The following is a 23,323-nucleotide window of genomic DNA, read 5'->3' as shown; positions in this document are numbered from 1 at the left end:
GTCAGAAACATTAGCAAATTCAAACTAATCTAAAAATCTATTAAAAGAATAAGAAGAATTTAATGATATTTTAGCCAATCTTTCAAGATTTATAACAAAATCAAAAATAACCATTACATTAATTAGGCAGTGGTTTGCTGCTTTGATCTCCTCGTTTCGTGTGTATCTTTACCAGTTTTCTCACATGCTGGAATAAATGAACCTCCCTATCCCAATAATCCCTCTACATTTCATCAGCTATCCCTTCAAAGGGTCTCTGTACACAGTGTGATGCCTGCATACATAACATGACTTCCTAACAGCACTCGTGGAGAAACGGCAGTTTCAGCTTTGCTCAGGTTCTACTGACCTCAAGACGTAGTTAACCCAGATAACGTTGCGTTCGTGGGGGGCTTTGTGGTTGATGGACACGGTGGCAGTGGACTGGATCCACAGGTACCCTCCTCTCCTCTGGAGCCAGCGATAATAACCAGTCACTACCTGGCCTTTTCTTAGCACTAAGGAGCAAAGATGGGAAGAAAAGAAACCTGTTAATGGTTTGACAGTTCATGAAGGTGGCAGCAGAGGGCGCCTCTAACAACAGTACAGGAGGAGATTTCAACAGGCTCTTGTAGCAGCACTGCCAAGTTTAGATACTTGAAGAAAGAGAGGGATGGGGATGAACATCATATATTATACGTATCCATATGGATGTGACTCACAGTCCTCGTGGCTCTGCCGGAGGTTCTCCAGGTCTTCTACATGGATGAAATGGTAACAGGTATGTCCCACTACCTCTGCTGGAGTCAGATCCATATACTCAGAGATCCTGTAGAGCATTGGAGGAAGAAAAAAACAAACAAACAAAAAACACACACACACATTTGTCAGCCAAACAGAAGCAGATGTGTGTGCTAACACCACCAACTGGCTGGGTGCTCTGCCAGCTCCTCATGAAAAAACATGAAAGATAGAGCGACTCCCAAAAGGCAAAACAATAGATGGATTACCTGTTCTCACAGTATGTAACCTGTAGGTCCATGTTCACTCGGAACACAAACATGTGGCTCTCCATGCGGACTTCATTAAGCGTGGAGGGCGGGAGAGTGTGCGCCAGCGCAACCAAACCCATCGGTCGACGCACTGATCGGGTGGAGCCCGGGACGAGAGCGGGGCGGCAGCGGATTCGTCCCGTCACGTGGATTACCTGACAAGCACAGTCTTTCTTATGCACTCATACGCACAAGCCAGTTTATAAAAGGATTACTAAATAAAGATCAGGTGGAATCAGAGCTGTTTGATGCACTGATTTAGAAAACGTAGCATTTATCAATATGCAATAAACTTGGACATATTAGCAGTGAGCGCAGTAAACTGTGATACGTGGAGCGGTTCAGAGCGAAATAAGGTCACAGCCATAAAATATACTGGCAATGACCACCTTGTGCGTGTGTGTGAAACACCAGCAACACAAACCCAAATTGTTATTTTATTCCGAACACATGCAAGTAAGCTAAGGAATGCATAATATGTTCTCAAATTATGGTGACGCATTTCCTCTCATACCTTGTATCCAGAAGACTTGACATGCAGGCCTCTTTTGGTGAGCGTGGACTTCATGCGGATAAAAAAGCCACGCTCGGGTGGATCGTCGGCAGGAGAATGAGGACTGGATGGAGCTGCTGGGGATGAGAAAATAACATTAGCTGTTTCAAGAATATTTTTATTTGACTTTTGTCTTAATAATGCCATTTGAACACAGTGAATTGTTGAAAATCATATTATGTATTTGTTATATTTCCTTCTGCTTTCTTGCCATGACAGTACCGGGTTCAGGGGTACCAGCTAAGGAGGAGGTGGACGCAGAGCTGGAAGCGCTCTCAGGGGCTGTGTGACAGCCGGCCTCGGCCCGTAGATGTGGCCTGATTCCCAGCCGCTCCGCCATCTCGACGTGGTCCGCTGGGTGGATGTAGTCGAACACACTGCTGCCGGTCAGCTCCACCTGAAGAGAAGCACACACAAACCAATCAAAACCAGAAGCTTTGTGCAAAAATAACTATACGTGGGCGAGCACACGCCTACAAATACACACAGACACACACACACACGTGCACTGAAAAAAAAATCAATATATGTTATGACGGGAAAATGAAAGTGCCGCTCTGGGTTACAACTGAACAAGGAATGAGGGGATGTAAGACAGCCCCACCTGCCACCCCACCAACATGCTCGCACACACATACACACACACATTTAAGTCCTGTCTCGGAGGATCAAGTGACTACAGTGCTACACAAATAAAACCAGGAGGAGATAAAAATCAATTGTATTTGCTGATTAAAAACAGGTGAACTCCAACTATCTCCAAAGGTCACATTACTATACTTCTTATTCCCCGTGTCCCTCCCGGCTCCTTCATTCAGTTACAGTCTATCCCAGCAGGCAGCAGCGTAACAGCTCATACAGCTCTATATGATCCTATCATCATAATGCATCATAGTCGCATCTCTAATCATTTAAAGGCAATAATGGCACTGCTCTTGCATGGCATCCATAAAAGCGGCACAATTGAAGAAGGTGTGATTCCATCTGAAGCAGCATGAATAAGTGTGTGTGTGAGAGAGAAGCAGAAAAGGGGGGGGGGGGGGGGGCATGCATGCTTACACACATCTATGCAGGTTCCATTACATCTGTGAATGTGTGTGTCTGTGTGTGTGCGCATTTGTGTGTGTGCCAATACTATTCCATCTGATAAAGCCGTGGCTGCAGCAGCCTCACACCCTTGTCTGTAGGACACAGCCATTTATTACCGGATTAGAGCCATTTACTGCAGGCTTTATGGGAGCTTCAGCAGGCCCTCAAGGACATCACAGCCGGGGGAGAGGAAGAAGGGGAACAGGAAGGCGGGAGCAGGCAAATAAGAGCGATCGACAATGAGGGAACGGAGAGGGGTAAAGATGTAGGAAACCCCACCGAGTGAGGGGAGATGACAGACGAGTTTTTATCACCCCTTATGTTATTCAGCGCCAGACACGCAGGCCTTAATTTCTTGGGAGACGGCGCCACATTTTGCAACTGCGCCACCTGTACTAAACATATTATTAAATACTAGATTTGATGGGCACCATATGGAGAGGCTGCCCTGCATACTTGCAAGACTCGAAAACTAATTATCCCGTAACAACTGTGCTACTGTCACACTTTGAAAACATGCGAGAACGGCTGACCATGCTGACCTGGGAACATATTTGGATAGATATTTGAGGATTTTAATATCTGATAGCATCAAGACAATAATAAATGCAGTTACTGAGAAAGTCCAAGATAAGAAAAATCAATTAAATCTTATGCATTTTAACCATTAAGACATTGAACAACACAGGTTTCAGATAGTTCAGGGTTCTAATAAAAAGCGGAAGCCTCAAAATATATGCCCCCCTAGACACAGGGGAATTAAATGAATTACATTATTTACATTTCTTTTCTTTATAAAAAATGTCTCTTTTCTCAGCTAACCTCATGCGTCACATAAGAGCACACTGGATCGCAGCTCCCACAGTGATAAGCAGAAGCTCTGATAACGGCTCAGCAGAGTAATATACAGCAAGCGTGTGTGTGTGTTTGGCTCTCAGTTGGCAAACTCTTTTCACTTTTCACTTCCAAAGACTGTGCTGTTGAGGTCTAATGTATTTATTTCTCCCTCGTTCTCTGTCCAGCTCTAACAGGTGAGGCTGGTAAATGTGGAGACCAAAAGCACTGTGCTAGCTGACCTTCATGTACGTCAGCAAACTCTTTTTAATCAAGAATTTTTAACACGAGGAAAATTCAGTGTTTTTGTTTACCGATCCTTCTTCTCCTCAGCGTCGATAATACGTCAGCACTCTTCAGCTGCGTGCTTTTTGAGTCTGACATCAAAACTGACTCGTTCATTAATGTTTTAAAGTTAAGAGTTTGCAGCTGTCCATTAAATGGCTGGATATCTCTATTAAACTCTGGATGAACCTCGCTTTGAGCATTTCATGTTACCGATTATATCAGCATCTATCTGTCTGTATACTTATCCATGTATATGTAATGGTTAGCACATGGTCATTTTCAAGGACCAAGTCTGCTCAGAACACTGGACCAGCCATTTGAAAGAGGCAAAATCCCTCGACCCAGTGGTGTTGAAAAACAAGGCAGAGAGGCGAACAGGTCCTTATGGGCTTTACCGGTCTTAAGACCTATCCGAATAATATCACTTCATCTCAAGCAGGAGGGCGAGATTGAAAAAAGATCAGACAGAAATGAGAAGATGAGGAAGGGACGAAGCGATTGAGAGGATGAGTCAGGCTCAGACATAAAAACAGGTATAGAATGTGGCGCAAAGGGAGGCGCGAGGAGAGACCGAGATCATTCAAATCTCTCTGAGAGCGTGTGTGTGTCTGTGTGTGTGCGTTTGTGCCTATGCAAGCACACGGCGCGCCTCTGTTTCCCTGCGTATGTGACTAGACTGTCTGTTTTTATGTCTCCGTGTGTCATTGTGTGTCACTGTTTGTGCGAGTAGTTGTCTGTCAGCGCATCTGTGTGAACCTGTGTGTGTGTGCGCGCAGAGATGCACGTGCATGCATGTATGGTGGTGTGGTGGGGACGAGGGGCAGCGAGCAGGGGAAGCAGAGACATGATATAAATAATAGCAGGGGGCTTTAATATGTATGAGGCATCCGGGCAGTGGTCCACAACATACTCTCAGCCCTCAGCCCTCACTGACTGATGGGAGAGGAGAGGAGAGGAGGGAGGGGAAGATGGGGTGGGGCGGAGGTGGAGTGGGGGCTGCATACTAACCATTCGCAGATCAATTCTCTCCTCCCTCAATCTACCATCCTTCCTCCCTCCTCTTTACCCCATTTATCCCTTTTTTTTATCCTACTTTTACTCCTCCATCCTTTTCATGTCTCCTCCCTCATCTTCTCCAACCTTTGTCTCTCCAGCTATTCTGTCCTCCCCTCTTCTGTTTCCATGTCTTCTCCCCCCTGCCTCATCTGCTATGTGTCGCTCCCAGGTTTATCCCTCGTGCTTCCGGGCCTGAAAACCAAGTGAGCGAGACAAAAAAAAAAAAAAAAAAAAGATACCTGTGCGCCAGGGGAATGGGCGGAGGGCTGTGCCCTTGGTCAAGGTGCCTGACCTGGGCTAAGTCGGCTAAGCAACCCCACTGTCAGGGGAGTGGCCCGGGTGGTAAGCCAGGGCAGAGGGGTCAGACGGGGGGACAGGAGATGCGGGGCTGGGGCGGTCCACAGGGGCGACATGCCCTCTAAAACAAACAACCACTTATACTTTTTCACTCAGAACATTGTTTGTCTGTCCTTCCCCTCTCCCCTGTGTCCGCCTCCACTCACCAGCAAAGTATATTGAAGTGTTTTGTCCTCTCCCTCCCACCTTCCCTTCTTTCCTGTTGTGCATTTTTCCATCTCATTGCTTGTGTCCATAAACACACTGTATATTCGCGCTCGCCCCCCTCCCCGAACCCCGTCTACCTGCCCTTTCTGGCTGTGTCTTTCTCATCATAAACCTCCTCTGTGCCCGGCCGTCCTCATCTTTTCGGGAAGGTAAACGTGGCGCTGTATGTTTAAGGTTTCGAACGTAATCTTCGATCATAAATAATTTCATTAGAATGCTGATGGCTTAGGCCCAGTTTGAGGAGATGTGATGGGTTAGGCCATCTGCTCAGCTGATAAGAACAGCTCTGTTTTATTAGCATCTCCACCAAAGCCTCGGCTGTCTTGTTTACCTAGGCAATCCCAAGGCGAATTTCATTCCTACTGCACATTTAAACTCTATTTACACACTCAGACTCTCTCGCTCCTCTTTACCACCGTCTCTCCCCATATTCCTCTGCTTTATTTTCTTTCTCTCTTGTAATTGTCTGTCTGGTTCTCACTGTTTCTCTCTGCAGCTCCCCTTTTTGTTCTGTCTTCTCTACGTCACTTTTTTTTGTATCTCTCTGTGTTTACATGTACATTGTGTGTGTGTGTGTGTGTGTGTATGTGTATGTGTGTTTGCAAAGAAGACTCAAAAACTCCACGACAATTCAAGACAATCCTTGTGCTAATCCAACTTTATATTAACCTTCATTGAATGCCCCATGACAGGAAAGTTTAAAGAATAGTTTCAAGTCTGCCTCACATTAAGAGTAATTAGGCTTTGTAATCGTTCTTCTTCTCCTTACTTGCTGTGAATCGATCTTAGCTGTTGAGCAATGGGTGCTTTTTATTATGCTAGCATGTCTTCAAGCTTCCCTCACTTTTTTCTCTTCCCCGCATCTTAACTCCTCCCAGTGAAAATGGGAGACAGAGATTGATCTGTGAAAGGACAGACCTATGTTTCCTTATTGCAAGCGCCTTCTGAAGCCTCCTCTATCTGTAAGGCACAGCACCTCTGCAGAAGTGGCATGGACAACCAGAACAAAAATATAGAGGGAAACTAAACTGAATGAATATTTGTATATGTGGAAAATAAGAAAGGCCTTGATGAGGTCATCTTGAAAATGTGATTTTTGATTCTTTTTTATTGTGAATAATTAGTAAAAACAAAGTGAGGTGTGGTGTGAACTTTTTCAACTTTTCAAGCTCAGCATACAAGAACAAGCTTGAGAACCACTGATTTAAGAGACTGAACTATATCTTATATTGCAAGAACAATTTTGGGGGTCAAGAGAGTAGTGAGAACACCGGGAGGGGGGACAAACATGTTCATGATATGAAACTCCATCAGGAAAAAAATGGAGTCAGCGAGCTCATTTTTTTCCTACAAGTCTCCAGTTCAACATTAAACAATGACTAAATATCTGAAAACTAAAAACCTATTTTCCCCCCTCAAGTTTGCTTTACACTGACTTACAGGTGCAATTCAGGACATCATTGTGTGCAGGTGGAGTAAAGTATATTTATGACCAGGGCCAAAATTACAGACTTTCAGTGCAACTTAACAAAGTTGAGGAAGGATTTAGTAAAATGCATCTAAAGAAAATCTTGCTGCATTTTTTTCTTTGTATTACGGTGAAAAAACCCAAGAATGTAATAACATTCATCACATGTGCAGCAATCACAATAGACTGAAAAACAGCCTTAACAATACTGAAAGAAAGTACAACATCCATCTGAAATTAAATGAAACAATGAACAATGATTTAAAAGCTAAGCCTGTTATCCTCTTGCATGTGTATAGATATATTTTTTGTTTAAAATCACATTTTCTGCGTGTTTGTGTGAACTAAATGCTGCATTCAAGGAATATTTTGCTTAACAAAAACTACTTCTGACATTATATCCCTAAGTTACAGTGATTTCATAACTTGGGACGACATCTGTTTGATTTATCTGCTCTGATAATTATACATATATATTCTTAGAGATTTTTCCAGTCAGTACAGATATGAATGATATTGGTGACCAAGGACTAATGGAGACTAATGAGGTCTCCTTCATGTGAATACTGTACTAAAAGGAAAAATAACAAACATATCCTTAAAACTTATTCTTAAGTTCGTTAATGGTTCCAGCGACTGCCCTTAAACAAAGAAAAAACCCTCAGTTACATCTGTTATTGTTACACTTGCCTCTCTCTCTCTCTCTCTCTCTCTCTCGCACGCTGTACCCATTCTTCTTAGTTTGAAACATCTCTCTCTTATCACACCTCTCCTCCTTTCCTCCCCCTCTCTTTCTCTCTTTGGCTGTCTCTATCTATCTTCCCATCCCCCTTGGTGTTTTTCCCCCTCCCTACAATCAATGTGGCTTTTAAGATGCCTATCGATTTGTTCCCCTAGACAGGCCCAGCGCGCTGGGGCGACACTTTGATTGCTAGGCCAGTAATTACTGTTATTATTTATGCATCTGGGCAAAATGGCAGGACTTAACATTCACAGTACAAGAGGCCACAGGCAATCAACAGAGGTGAGCACCTGGAGAGGGAGAGAGGGCGGCAGAGAGAGCTAGAGACAGAGAGAGAGAGCAGCATTGCCCCTGTGAGAGTTGTACTCCAGAGATGAGCACAGAGAGTGAAGTCAAAGATATTCACACTCACACACAGACACACAAACACACGCGCTCCTGGGAAGGGATATGAAAGCATAAAGAGAAGACAGGCACATGTGTGCAAATGCACTTGTAAATAAAGGATTATGTGGTCACGTGTGTGTGTGTGTGTTGTGTGAGAGAGACATAAAGAGAGTGAGATGAGGTTGTCTTACCTGTGAGAGTCCCAGGTAGATAGAAACTGTCTCTGAGATGTAGAGGAACCGTCCCTCCTGGCTGACCACAAACACAAAGCCATCTAGAGACTGTGCACATAAACACACAGGGACACACAAAAACACACACACACACACATGCATGCAGAGACGCAGACATAAAGGCAAGCAGAAACAAGACAGACAAATTAGAGCAATTAGCGTGTATCGAACAAATTACAATGAGCTAGAGAACAAACAACCCATCACCCTTCGGCCTCTTCTCTCGACTAGCGAGCACGCTCACACGCGCGCGCCAAAAACTCACATGACGTGCATAAATGTGAATAGACATGAAACAATTCCCATAGACGCAGCTACACACGCGACAGCTGCGAGTGAGACCTGCGTGACCGAACAAACGGTGAACAAAACAGAGGCAGACGCAACGCATGCGGTGTGGACGTCCACGAACACACACATACGCACGTGCATCAAGAAAGGCGCACTTAAACAAATTCAGCAACCAGACATGAGAAACTGAGCTTATAGACCAGGGGCTGTTCCAATCAGCCGTAATAAACCAAGAGTCGAAGCTTCATCCTGGATCTCCAGACACACACACACACACGGACAAATAAACACAGACACAGATAGAACCAGAGTCATTACGGCCTGCAGTGATTCTAATGAGAAGTGAAAGGTATACAGCCAGCCCATTAGAGGAGACTGCTTCAGAGAATAATATTAATCGTCATAACAAGCATCCAGGAGTGAGCTGACACAGTCTCAGCCTCACACACACATGCACACACACCAGGGCCACTTTGCTCTAGAAAAATGATTGCTATTTTGGCGGCCTAGTGCTTAAAGTGGCAGTAGTAATTTATGCAACTGACACATCCAGTATGCAAATGTGTGGCCGGGGTGTGGAGCGTCGTGTGTCGCGTGTCGCGGCGAGGAGAAACCAGCCGCATGAATGTCGGAGAACTAAAGTGCAATTATCAGGCTATTACTGTGGAAGAACGGCTGGGAGGGGAAGAATCATACAGTTTTTCTGGAGCGTTAATTTGATTTCTATCAGCGCCGTTCTCTAAGCCTCTCTTCCTCTTTAAAATGCCAGAGGAGAGCAGACATATGTAATGTTTCTTTGTTTTACCACAACCTTCTCACTCCTCTACTCTCCTTTTATCCCTCCACCTGTTCCCACTCCTACCTGTTCTTCCTACCGCCTCCCCCTCCCTAAGCTCCCTCCAACGTACAATCTGCAGTGCTACCTCCTTTGCTCTTCCTCTGAGTCTTTGCCTACATTCTGCATTTCGTCACCCCAGCAGCCCTCCTGCCCCAGAGTACCCCTCGGGCTGTATTCATCTGTTAGTGCAAAAGGGAGGTATTCTTTGGCAGCATCTGAGGGTTACGCGATGTGCTTCTGTGTCTGAGTGTGACTGTGTTTAGGAATTTGCCTGGAAATATGAGTCAAGGCAGAAAGACTTGAGCCAGTGCAGGCTGTGATCACACATAGCAGCGACTTAGTACAGCAGGATAATCAAACAAATGTGACTGTTAGGAGGGGGAAAAAACATTTCTAACTTCAACTTTTGATACATCTGAAAAAACTAGTTTCTCTGCTTAACAACACAACATAAGTATGGCAAAAAAAGTCAACTATAGACATAATCAGTGCGGTACAAGAAGCAATGTGTGGGTGATGCGGTCGTTACCTGCAGGAGGTGTGCCCCTAGGTGCTGCTCAAACATGTCAGTCGCCAGAGAATGAGATGAACGTCTAACTGCAGAGAAAAAGGAGACAGACATCGTCATAAAATGCTGGCGGGCAGCATTTTATACCTGTTGATATTCTAGCAGGTGAGTAGATTTTGTTAATTGATCATGAGCAGGGCTTTTTCAGTACAGAAATTTGGGTTTCTGTAGGTAAGGTGTGTGTTTTAACAGTGTTTTTATTACTGTAGTATGACAAAATGCTAAAAAAAAAAAGTCCATGTTCAGTACTAGACAGTTAAGATCACATATTACAGTTAGAAAGGTCATGCTCTTGGTCAGTGTAACCATCAGAAGCAACTTAATTAGTCAAAGCTGCAAAAACAAAACAAAAACGTCTTAAAATGTAGGAAATAATTTTGCCGGTCGGGTTTAAGCCACGCTAATGGATTAATTTCCATTTTTCTGGATGAGTTAATACAGCTTTGAGAAATAAGTGATTACACAAATTGATCTGGAAATAGAGGATTTTGCATTAACGTGGGATCTCTTTCATAACTTTAAAATCTTCAGCAAAATCAGAAGTGAAACTTAAAGCAATTATGTCTGATAAAAGAAGAATTTACCGTGCTTAAAAAAAAAAAGTGCACATAAGGTGGAGCGCTGCGTGACGCATACCACTCAATCTCTGCCAGGCATACAAACAAACAAGCAAACACACACACACACACACACACACACACACACACACACACACACACACACACACACACACAGTGTCTGCATCACCACTCTTAATGCATCCCAAACACAAGCTATCAGAGCTGCTTCAGTGCCAAAGTGGTGGTGTTTACCAAGGCAATTACAATACAAATAGAGTTGGAGGTGGTTAGGTGGAGGAGGAGGGGAGGAGGGCATAGATAGGTATGAGAGGAGCACAGAGGGTAGGGAAAATGAAAAACCTTAAGGAAGGAGAGAGTGATCACTTTCTCCAAAGCAAACATGGGCATGGGGGTTGGGGGTGCCGCCACTGACGTGGAAGATTAATTTTGCAATCAGGTGTATTTACTGTTTTATGTCAGAAGGAGTGTGTGACGGTGTTTATGCACCTGCAAGTGTGTGATTGCAAAAGTGGGGACCATATGTGAGAACTAATCTCACTCCAACAGGGCTGCTTTTGAACACAATGTTCTCCGTCCAATGGAGACAAACTGCCTATGTGAGTGTGTACCCAAAATATATGTGTATAAGAGCATATAAATGTGTGTACGCGTGTGAGTCTATGTGCGTGCCTTTAAGGATCATCGGATATCTGCGCGTGTGTATGTGTGTGTCGCTGCAAGGCTGCGGGAAATCAATACACGTTATGACAGGAAAATGAAAGCGCTGCTGTGGGTTACAACTGAACACAGAGGGGGGGATCGGAACACACACACCCACCAACACACACACATATACAATCACAAGTGCATATATATTGCCCAGCTGCCTGCTTGTGATGTGGGTTTGTTGAATAGAAGAGGGAGGCATTCCATTAGAGCTATAGACACACACATACACACACTTTAGGAATACACACAGCAATGAATTGTCATGCACAGACTACACAGCAGCAACATGCTCCCCGATTAAACAACACAAATACCCGTGCACACACACAAACTCTCTCTCTCTCACACACACACATACACACATAAATACAGAGTTGCCGGACAAAGCCACAGTGGCATTGTGAGATTGGGGTCCCCCTGTGTGACAGAGTGTGAATTTAAATAAGGCAAGTCCATTCACGCTATGAAAGGGGGTCTGGTGCTGGGACCCTTCAGCCTAGTCAGTCCCTGCCTGGAGGGGGATGGGGAGCCCATTTCGCTCTCTGCCTGCCTAGCAGGCTCCCTTGTGGGGCAGCGATGCAGCCGCAGTGCTAGGAAGCTTGGAGGAATCAACCCCCGTGGTAACCATATAGGAATTAATCAAAACAGAAGATAAACGCACTTCGATTGTTGTGAAAGTGTGTGTGTGTCTGTTCTGGCTTTCATGCCACAGAACCCTGGAGGAGCGAAGGTGATGGTGGGTGATCAGTTGTGCTGAGTAGTGTCAGCGGGCCCAAGGAAACGCTGAATGTGACATGAGGCCAGCGGGGCTGACAGATGAGTCACACCCCTGCACACACACGCAGACACAAATACACAGAGGACCATTTATTAAAGACTGCCACAGTACAATAGGGCAACCAGGAAACCAAAACACTGGACCTGGTGTGTGTGTGTGTGTGTGTGTGTGTGTGTGTGTGTGTGTGTGTGTGTGTGTGTGTGTGTGTGTGTGTGTGTTTGTGCGCACATGTGAAGGGAAAGAGTCTCACAGCGCTGATGGTATCACACTCTGAGAACAAAGATCTCTCTGTAGTGCTACTGTGAACCCCTACTTCTATATGTGTGTGTCCGTGTGCGAGTGAGGGCTTTGCATTATTCTGTGTGTATACCTTAATATTACAGCTTCTATAATATTTTATGTCATTATAAATCATAATTCAAACAATAACATATTTTTTTACAACTTAGATCTTATTTTGAACTTGCAGTGCATGCGCCTTATTGGTAGAACAAGTCAAAACAGATGACAAATGTTTGGCCAGACATTAACAAACCAACAATGTGGCCACGTTATTAAAGCAGTGCTTCAGATCTGCTAAATGTTTCATTTAGATAGTTTTGGACATCACATCTCATCGGTGTGCCTGAAAACATCATTTGTAGTTGAATATTGTTGTGGTCAAACAAGATTTTGGAATATTATTGTGAATCTTAACTTTTTTGTACAGACAACTGGACGTTATTCCCTCTTGTTTAAGCATAAATATATAACCAAGAGAATTTTGCCCCAAAAGATCACCTTCAGCCAAGAAAGAAAGTGGTGGCACTCAGTGTAATAAAAGTTTAATTTGCCAGAATTCCTGTATCTGTGACTGCTGGCCCAGCTGAAGCGCTGGAAAGAAAGAGGGCTTCAACTCAACTCCTAAATCAAGAAAGTGGTCTCGATCATGGGTGTCAAACATGCAGCCCTCAAAGAGTCAAAACACAGCCCGCTGGAATTTGTTTTTGCTAAATGTGAAAATTGCAGAAAAGGAGGACGTTATGTTTGACCTTTTCAATGAATTTTGCACCAGGAAGCATTGCATGTCACTAAGAATAGATCGTGTCCTGAACCGGGACCTGAAACGCTACATTCACCCAATGCAGTGGCCTAAGTAACTGTCAGTTTGACATGTAATGCTACCATTACAGTAAGGGAGTTTTACATACATATATTATGATGAGTATATGTGCATGTTTGGTTTAACTGGTCCGGGCTGTTTTTATGTACTAAAATTAGTTTGACATCCCAGTCTTGGTTTCCTGCATGAACTGTTAACTTGTTTAAAAAATGTGTGACTGCCTGATTGCTCTTTTTTTGATCCCCGATCTCATCAAATCCTTCAGTTTTTAACCATAAAAAGATGTTCAAAAGCAATAAAACCTGACTTCAGTTAAGATGCGTTAAATTGCAATTCTCCTTTAAGTGAGCTTGTGCGAATAAACAGCGTGACTTGTGTGCAGAGCTGGACGCAGGGCTGGCTGAGGTCTTTGATCGAGCTGTTCTGTCACACTCCGATTCCATTAGCTTCCCGGGACTCTGCTAAGAGATTTAATTCCATTGTGGGAATAAGAGACAGAATGGGACAGGGCAGGAATGGACACGTTAATTATGATTTGACTCAGAGGTCAACTTGCACGGACTCCCCAGCACTTCACAAGCAGAAAAGATTTGAATGATTGAATGAAAAAATTTGAATGATTTTCATTATACTTTTGTCTAATACATAATTTAGTCCCAGTTCAGGCCAGAGGAATGGCCACACACACACACAGCCAAGCATCCCCACGTGGGGGGCTGTAGACACACAGACTCCACCCCCACAGTGTCAACCTCTTTTAACCAGGTTAGGATGTTACCATGGGAACCAAACAGTGAACCCCCATTTCTCTCTCTCAGTTTCCTCTCTCTGTGTCTTCTTATTCATCTTTGTCTCTTAAGTTTGGCTCTGCCACCGCAGCTTCACCCTTTCAAAACAAGAGCCCGGTCACTTGCAAAGTTGTTTACTACCAATCCAAATGTGATGTTTCAGCCGTTCGACAGACAGCGAGAGAAAAAGTGACCCTAATCGCAGCGTCCTTCTCTGGCACAATTATCTTCTCACGCCGACATCCATCCCTCCCTCCTTCCCTCTATCTGTCCTCTATCTTTCCGTCTCTTCTCCATCGCTCCCTCACTCCTTTTGCGGTCGAACATAATTTGAGTGCAATTAACTTCCCTTAAAAGCCCAGGCTGCTTTAAACGCTGTGAATTAGAGGGGAGGCAGACGCAGGGAGATCGTGAAGAGGTGGGGGAGACAGAAGGGGAGGCGAGGGAAGACGAAAGCAATGAAAGAAATGAGGGGGAGAGTGAGAGGGAGAGAGAGAGAGAGAACAAGCAAGTGAAGGCAGAATGAAAGTCAATGTCACCAGCGCCAGGGAGGGGAGAGGTGTGTTTGACCTCACTAGCCAAGACAGTAAAACACTTCAGCTGGCCCTGTTGCTGGCGCTGACTTGTCATTGCACTGTACCTTGTGAAAAAGGCAGAGGGGGTTCTCCAGCTGCCCTGCACACCTGTTACAGGTTGATATTTCAGACAGGAAATTTTAAAAGATATCTCTGTCTTACCACAATCAAGTTATTTTCTTTACATTATTATTATTATTATTATTATTATTATTATTATTATTATTATGTTTGCACTTACTGTTAACAAACCCTACATTATCTTTAACTGACATGCAAAAGTAAAAACTGAACCAAAGTGCAAAAGATACTTTTGGACTAATTTATATTCTGCTGACCCTAATAAAATGTTTGTTTACATTATGTTCTTATTTGTTATTTTATAAAAACATTAATACTGTCTGCATGGTTGGGTGTGGTTTATTCTTGCCAGTGTAGAGTAGCATAATACAGAGTGTGTCAGAGCTTTAAAAAATGTATATAAACCTCCCAAAAGCCTTGAATTACTTTAAACAAACAGCACACCATCACACTACACCGCCTGGACTAACCTGTTTAACCTTGCCTGTCCAACAGGAAGACTGCTTTGGTTTCACCTGTAGAATCTGGTTAAACTGTCAGTTTGCTTGATTGCAGATCTGCCTCTAAGTTTAAGTAGATTCTTATCACAAGCAATAGAAAGCTTAGGAATAGGAATCAGGCTTCCTGGATTTTTTTTCAAAGGAAGTGTAGTATGGGGGGAAAAACTGTCCCTGATAGCAAAATTTACTTAATACAGCGGCTTTGAAATATAAATGATGTCAAATAGTCCTTGAATATGCTGTGCAAACAGGTGCACAAATACCAAATGTGAACATACAGCATGGGTCATTTTACCTTCCCTGCCTTCAGCCTTTCCTTTTCCTTTGCTCCTTTCCTTCCATAATCTGTCTCTTTCTCTCTCTCCTCCTTCTCTCCCGCTCTCTCCTGCTCTCTCAATCTCTCTCTTTCTCTCTGTGAAGGTCATGCAATTGATTTTCCTCTGTCTATTCATTTTTCAAGACTGGCTTTGAAACGTGGGAAGCAGACAAAAGCCACTCCGGCCCCTCCCCTGCGCTCCATCCCTCTCCTCTCCTCCACCCTCCACCTTCCTTCCCTCTCCGCTGCCCATCCAAAAACCCCGGACAAGAGGGAATGTGGAGGAATGCAACCCCCCACCCCCACCCCCCAACACACCACCACACCCCATCCCAATTTCCTCGCACTCTTCTCCTTCTTCCTTCCTTCCCTCTTTCTGTCTTTATTCCTCCTACATTTGTTCCTTCCCCTGCTCTCTGGCCTCCGCTCCCTTTCAGCCAGATCTCTGACCACATTCCACTAACGGAATTAAAGCCATGCATCACACTTAAAACCCTGCCAATGCATTGTGGGTAGACTTGTTCAAACTGATGTCCAAATTAGCCTTGCATTTTCAATATAGGCCCTGTGGAGACTGTGTGACCTGCTTGTAAGAAATCTCCAAATATTTAATTAAATACTTAACATATCAGATGTTGACCTAGTGGTAAGAATGTGAAAGATAATTCAGGTCCTCAGCCCCCTCACAATTTTCTCGACCTTCGCGTAGCAGCTTCCGCGGGGGCTCTATATATTTATTGTTGTGGCTCACATTTGTACGAGAAGTGCCTCTCGTAGCGTAAACCGCACACCTCACATCGTTTCAGCGCACTTCCACTTTGTACACAGGGCAAGAAGCACTACTACCTGCGCACCAACTATTCTGAACAGGAGGTATTTTCTATCAAGGCCAAGAAAAGTCAGGAATACAGAGGAAAAACAATTCGCAATTCATGTGTAGAGTCAAGGCTGCGGCTGTGTGTATGGGTGCTAGTATATGAATATCACTCAGACACTCAGATTGTCCTGCGCAGAAAGGATGATGAGATATTGATGTACAACAATGGGCTGATGCATAGGAATACATGTTTTCACACACTATGACTGTAGATTAGACTCAAGTTGCAACAGGATGAAGTTTAAAGTTCTTTAAAAGCAATATGTTGGCTTTGAGGTCATCCATGCTATTAAGTGGTCAGATATATATTACCGTATCTAATCTTTAAAGCCGTCCTACATGGCCCCTTAGGGCCCAGAAGTCACCATGTGCAACTTGTCTGTATGTAAAGCCTGGTTCTACTGGAGGTGTCTTCATGTTAAAAGGGAGTTCTTCCTTCCCACTGTCGCCAAGTGCTTACATTTAGGGGGTTGTCTGATTGTTGGGGTTTCCTCTGGATTATTGTAGGGTTTGTATTGCATGTTGACTTTAAATCTGGTATATCGTTGTTTTACTTTTGAATTTCATAACATAACATAACATGATCACTTAACATCTTGTTAAGTGTTAGTTTTCATATCTCTATCAGTCTCTTCTGGTTATTTTCTGTTTTACTTTGAAGGCTTGCTTTTGTTTGCATCCTGTGTTAGTTTTGTTTCCTGTCTTCACCTGTGTGTGATTACTTTCACCTGTGCCTCATTACCTTCCACTCTGTCATTTCCCTGTCAGCCTTCTGTGTATAAACAACCCTGCTTGCCCTTGTTTGTTTTGTTCCCAGAGTAGGTTCCTCATGTGCAGCCAAGTGGTTTTCCCTTTGCCGTGTGTGGAAGGCTGCTGGCGCCCGAGGAATTCATTTATTTCTGAACTTGATACAGTATTAAAAGCTTGATTTTGTTAAGTCGTTTTGCTTCCAAGCTCCCATATTTGGCTCGACACCTCTACACTCAAGGCATTGAGTGTAGAGGTTTACATCTTCCAAGCTGCCCAGTTCCCAACCTTTTAGCACACCAACAGATACAAGCACAATCCTCAACCCGCAGACCCAAAGGGATCCACTGACAACATCTGAGGTCTCAGGTCATGTACAGGTCCTGTTTCCTTCCTGTGGGACCTACAATATTAGCCTGTGGGTGATTTGTTGATATAAAACTTCCCATTGATGCTTATATCTTAATTCTTTCATAATGGAATCCGTCTTTAATGCTACACCTTAAATTAGAAGTCTCCGAGGAAAAAGAAGACATTACATGAGTGTTTTCATGTGGTGAGCGATGTTCCAGATGAAAACCGCATTGACCTTAAAGATACTTTCAGCTGCTCCCTCTTTTCCCACGGGGTCACAGTAGATGGATCCACATGTTTGATCTGGCACAGATTTTGACACCAGATGCCTTTCCTGATATAACCATCCCATTTATTGAGACTTATGACCGACGTTAGGAGCAGGCTAGCTTTTGACACCCTGAGGCTGCGGTTGTGTCTTTCACAAGTAAGGCGAAGGTGTTAACAAACTACACCATGGAACCACGGAAAACCACACTCACCTTAATGTGTAAAAATTTCTATGATGCCCCCAAAGGATACTGGGAAAAGGACTGGTTTGGTATTTTTTACTATAACGTCACACTCAGACAGCACTGGTAGCATTACTGGTACTCACCCCATCAGGAAAATGCAGTGCATAATGTGGGTAAAGCACACCACATGCAGTCTCACAGAAACATGCTGTTAATACGACAGGTTTTTTTTTTGTTCACATTTCCTCAAATTTACCAGGAACAGGCACAAAGGCGGACACACACACACACACACACACACACACACACACACACACACACACACACACACACACACGTCTATTTGCACTGTAGCTGCATCATTTCCCCTCAGTAATAGTAGCAATTAGACAGGCTATATAATTACACTGTCCTCGTTATATAGTTAATTTCAGTAATTACAAATTGCACCAATAGTTTCCTCCCTCTTTTTTATTATCTACCCCCTCTCCTTCTCTTTCTCCCTCCTAATAGACACACACTCACAGACACACGCAAACACAGTTGCGTGTCCCTAACTTAAGAGGACATCAATTTGACTTACAATAATTACCTGGAGTCTTGATCTAAGCTTAACCACTACTGCTACTACTCGTCTAATCACAACCTGAAACCTGAACCCGACCTCCCCCTTAAATGGGTCTTCACTTTAAAATGATTATTATAAGGAGTTTTTTCCACATAAGGAAAACATGTTCTCGGAGTTTTGTCTATAATATGAGTAATATTTATGTGCATACACACACAAAAAACATAGATTATATTCATACTCACTCTTGTCTATGTAAAATACTTATATGATTATTTGCATGTGTGTTACAGGGAAAAAACAGAAAATGCATGAGCTTGTTTGCACGCATAGACAGTGGCAGTAATTACTATTGTTAATAGGAGGCTGGATCAATACCCCAGTCCGAACTGAATTTTTGTGGCGTGGGGTGTCACTGTGGGTAGGAGTATGTAGGCAGAACAGACAGCTGAGATCTGCTTCTGATTGAAACAGAGAAGTGAGTCGAAATATGAATTTTAGTGGTTTGCGTCCTTTGGCAACAAAGCAGCATATTTATCTCTGCTATATAATTTTCATATTGGCTGAAATGTAGGAATCATCGGCAGAAAGTGTTCCACATATGCGTGTTTAATTTAATCCTGCATATTTGCACGTTGCTTTTGTCAAGGTTGAATTTTGTGAACAGATAACAACAACCTACTCGTGACATACCCAGAAAAAGTGTCAACACTTAACCGGTGATAGAGATATTTTCTGTTACCAGGATGTTTTTTTAAAATAAAATTTTAATTCAAGGACAAGACCCTCAAAAAGGCCTTAAAAATGTGTTATCTAGATTATCATATTTTAGGCAATTATTCACTAGTATGTCACTACTAGGGCATTTTGTTACTCAGCTGGAAAGCATAATACTTTTCCAATCCCATCCCAGGCTCTGAGAAAATGTTAACTTTGGTAAGAAGAGAAAAAGGAAAAGTACTGAGTCTACAGCTCTAAAACTCATTCAGTCTGGGACAAATACGATATCTTAATGCAAACAGTTTAAGTTCCATTTTTAAAAATGGTGCACCAGAATTTGCTTCATCTTCAATCTAACACCCAAATTTAGAATAGTTTAGATCATTGTACATATTTCTTTTAGTTGAAAACATAAAACCTAAATTTTCTTCGTCATCTTCTTTGTAATATCTGTGTCACAAAAACTTTTCTTTTCAGGCGATTCCCTGTTTCTTGCTCACCTTTGCTGCAGTTGCTGTCTCCCTCCAGCAGAGGGCTCCAGGGTGGGTCCCCCTGACTGGCAAAGGTCCGCATGTGCAGGTAGCTGATGGTCAACCGGATGACCGAAGCTTTGTCCAGTTGGCTTGTGATGGCCCCGGGCAGTGGCAGCATCTTGGCCAGCTCAAAGAACTCGAAGTTCTCCTTCCCCCGCCGAGAACGAGCCGCATTGCGAGATTTCTCTTTACGCAGGTTCTGGAGACTGAGACGTGGACAGGCAAGTCGGTATGAGGGCGAACGGGACAAGGGCGAAAGTGGCGCAGAGGGTGAAAGACAGAAGTAAAATGAAGGAACAGATAAACACAGGGAGAAAGGATCAGAGGGGCTCACAAATCTGAATCAGCGCGGCGCAAGACAAGAAAAACTGATGGGCTATCGCTTAATGGCCATTTGCTGACCACCTGTTGATTGATTCGTGCTCTGTAAAAATGACCTCAGCATCAGTCTGAAAAACTCATTTCATAAATACACATAATGGGAATGGCTCCTGCAATTCAAGTGAAACAATCTCCATTCTGACCCATCTCTCGCAGATTGGCCCGGTAATTACAGACAAACTCGCTTCTTTTATCGGGCAGAGCAGAGTCCTAATAATGCCATTTGCTCCAAAATCCATATGTGAACACATACACACAATCTCTCACTGCCTATTTTTTCTTACTCTCCCTCGCTCTCACCCTCTCCTCTCACCCTCTCCTCCCCCGCCCCAGCTCCCCCTCTCATCTGGTCCCGGGCTAGTGAGCTGAAGCCATGATTGAGGGATCAATAGGCGAGGGAGGGGCAGAGTGACAGAGGGGGGCCGGGGCTCAGGTAGCCTGTCTCTGTGATTGGGTATTGACTCTCCTCAATGGGGCCTGAGTGGTGGAATTATGTTGTCACAGCCACTTCACAATTTGTGTCGGTGCTGCGCTGGGATAAAGTGTGTGTATGTGTGTGTTAGAGACACAGAGAGAGAGAGAGAGAGGAGAACCAGCCATTCTCCCTCGTGTCTGTGTTGTTGATTTTCATCCGTAGACAGACCACCGGGTGGTGTGTGAGTGAGTGAGTGTGCGCGCATACACGTGCGACAAAAGAAAAGAACAAAGGAACGACGTGCGCATATTGTGCTTACATATGTTTGTATCTTAATCAGCTGACACAGCTGTTGCATTTCTCCCTGTTAGGTTCTAATAAGTGAAATCAGTGTGTGTGTGTGTGTGTGTGTGTGTGTGTGTGGACTCATGCTGCCAGCCTGTGTAACATCTCATTATTATACTGCCTCGACCCCGGCCACTGAGAACAATCAATACACACACATTGATTCTGCTTAGTTTTTATATCCGCCTGTAAATTACTTCCCATTAATAATTCCAGCCAAATTTACTTAATCTCCCACTAAGGGTGGGGGACACGCAACTCTGACAGGATTGGCAGGTGAACAACAATACAGGTGATATGTATCACTAAGGGGAAAAGACGTTTCTGGATACTGTTTCGTTGATAAAAAAAGAAAAGAAAAGCTTCTTCAGACTGTCAGTGAGTGCAAGGTTGTTAATGCATGTATTTCATCTTGCAGAGATTAATTCATGGGCATGCACGTAGGCTTATACAGTTTCAGCCTGTGTGTGTGTGTGTGTGTGTGTGTGTGTGTGTGTGTGTGTGTGTGTGTGTGTGTGTGAGAGATGTCTCACCAGGGCAGGGTGGGAGGCTTGGCCAGTAGTCCTTGCAGGAAATCCCACTCCACACTCACACATTTCCCCTCACTAACAAATGGCATGGTTGCCATCCTTCCTCCAATCACGTGCCCACGCCGCTGTTAACGAAGGCTTCGATTGGTTGAGGACGTGATGGACTCAGACCTGGAGATTCACAAAAAGAAAGGAGAGAAGTGACAAAGAGACAAATGGGGGTGAGAAAAAAAGAGCCAAGAACGATACTATCAAGAACTGCCAATGAAAGCCGCAATATAATCAGGAACTACAGGCAGGAAGACGCATGGCATTTTTGGGTTGTTTCCATCAAAATTGATGGTTTAATCCCCCTTTTTTTAAGAAACACTAGAAAAACTCTTAAACCTGCTTTTAATTTTAAGAAAACAATGACACTTTATCTCTTTTTACAGTTTCCATTCAACACTTTTAATTTGACTTTTGACTATAATTTGCATCCAAAAGCTTGGGTGAAAATTTATCCCATCTTGTGATATCTTACTGAAGGCAAGAGTGATTAATTTAAATGAAGGGAAGAAAGAGATTGAGGCAGAGTAATTAGGTACCGTGTGTACTTCCCTACATAAAGGTCAGGGGCTGCTCCCAAGATAACAGACATAAGACAAAACACTAACCCTCCTTTGAAGTCACACTTACTCTGAAAATCACAGATCTCAAAATGTCTCCCTTCATCCCAGAGAGAATATTCAAACCTGTGTGTGACTCGAGTTTAAACCGAATATGTCTGAAGACAAAACACCCCGCCCGCCCCAGATCTTTTGCTGCGTTGTGCCAGCTTCTAACACCCTCCTGCAGTAAAAAATCACTTGCCAATATTCTTTCCTGTCCTCAAACAGAGCACCGCTCCTCACCAGTTTCCCTCCCCTCTGTGCTGTGTTGACATTTAAAGGGCTGGTGTGGCCCCGAGCACCCCAGTGTCATGCCCTTGGGCCTGAGATGCCCTCTCACTCTCTCACTTCCTCTTTCTTTGGCCTGGCTGGGTCAGCACAATCATGTCAGTAGAGCTGTGCCAGGGCAAAAGAAAATGGATTATGTCTCGAGTTTGAGCATGGCTATGCTGACCTTGGCTAAGAGGGGTCAGCAGAAGCTCGGCAGGTTTGGCAGATATCATTTTGCAAATCTGGGCGAAAAGAGCCAACATTTAATGCATTTGGACAGAGTTCAAAGGCAGAGGAGTCAATAATCAGTTCAACAAAGACGGAATAGTTGTTGAAAGGGAAGAGTGGGTCATCAACTTTAATAGTTTTACTCTGTATTTAGGCCGTAGCAGTGAAGAAGAAATGTAAAACTTCTATTTCGAACATGCTCTGAGGTCAGTAATCCAAAGGAACTGAAGAGGTAGTTCTAGCAGGGAATATTTTGTTCACAATTATGCAATGCATGTACAAAAAACATGCAGTAACAGTAAAGGAAAAGTAAGGAGATCGCCAGAATCAGCACGCTTTATCCTCCACTATGAATGCTTTACATCAAAATCCATGTAACTGCAGCTGAAATATTTCAAGCTGGATCAAACTGGGCACTGACCACCTGACTGTGGCAATAATTTATGAACTTTTATACCTGCAGATTGTTACTGCAGTCCAAGATGAAGCAGAGAAGGGCAATCTTATCTGTATTTATTAAAGACATGGAAGAATAAACTGGTGCTGTTCATACATTAGTGCACTCCTAATGTTAAATGCTCTAGCTCTTCAGAGTTCTTTTATGTGAAATCCAGACAATTTGCCTACAAATTGATTGCCTGTTAAGTAAATTTAAATCAGCAGGAAAGCAATAAAGCTGCAAATTTAATGAGTTTGGTTAATTTTCCAGATTTAACATCTTCCCTGGGTATTCGAATTGGCAGAATATTCCTAGCCTTAAGTTTTAAGGCTCGGGCTTTACTCCAACAGTATGTGTGTATATATATCTATATATATCTATATATATAGATAGATAGATAGATAGATAGATAGATAGATAGATAGATAGATAGATAGATA

The 23,323-nt window shown here is 43.5% G+C and overlaps 1 protein-coding gene across 2 annotated transcripts in view; it reads right to left on the bottom strand.

The window, feature by feature from the left end:
- npas1 (neuronal PAS domain protein 1) overlaps nt 1–23,323 on the bottom strand; it is a 48,726-nt gene that overhangs the window by 4,681 nt on the left and 20,722 nt on the right. Inside the window, exons 2-10 of one of the 2 annotated variants that reach the window (XM_085130390.1) lie at nt 21,300–21,467; nt 19,593–19,831; nt 9,904–9,971; nt 8,204–8,293; nt 1,807–1,981; nt 1,546–1,658; nt 990–1,186; nt 702–808; nt 350–497 (exon numbers count right to left, since the gene is read on the bottom strand). In XM_085130390.1, the coding sequence (XP_084986516.1) occupies nt 350–497; nt 702–808; nt 990–1,186; nt 1,546–1,658; nt 1,807–1,981; nt 8,204–8,293; nt 9,904–9,971; nt 19,593–19,831; nt 21,300–21,394 (1,232 nt within the window). In that variant the 5' untranslated portion in view covers nt 21,395–21,467. Of the gene's footprint in view, nt 1–349; nt 498–701; nt 809–989; nt 1,187–1,545; nt 1,662–1,806; nt 1,982–8,203; nt 8,294–9,903; nt 9,972–19,592; nt 19,832–21,299; nt 21,468–23,323 lie in introns of both variants that reach the window. The other variant, XM_085130389.1, reaches the window with a different exon arrangement.

The sequence above is a fragment of the Neolamprologus multifasciatus genome, chromosome 14, assembly GCF_963576455.1.
Source record: "Neolamprologus multifasciatus chromosome 14, fNeoMul1.2, whole genome shotgun sequence".
Lineage (NCBI taxonomy): Eukaryota > Metazoa > Chordata > Actinopteri > Cichliformes > Cichlidae > Neolamprologus > Neolamprologus multifasciatus.
Note: the sequence above shows the minus strand (reverse complement) of the source record. Positions and strands in the feature narration are given on the sequence as shown.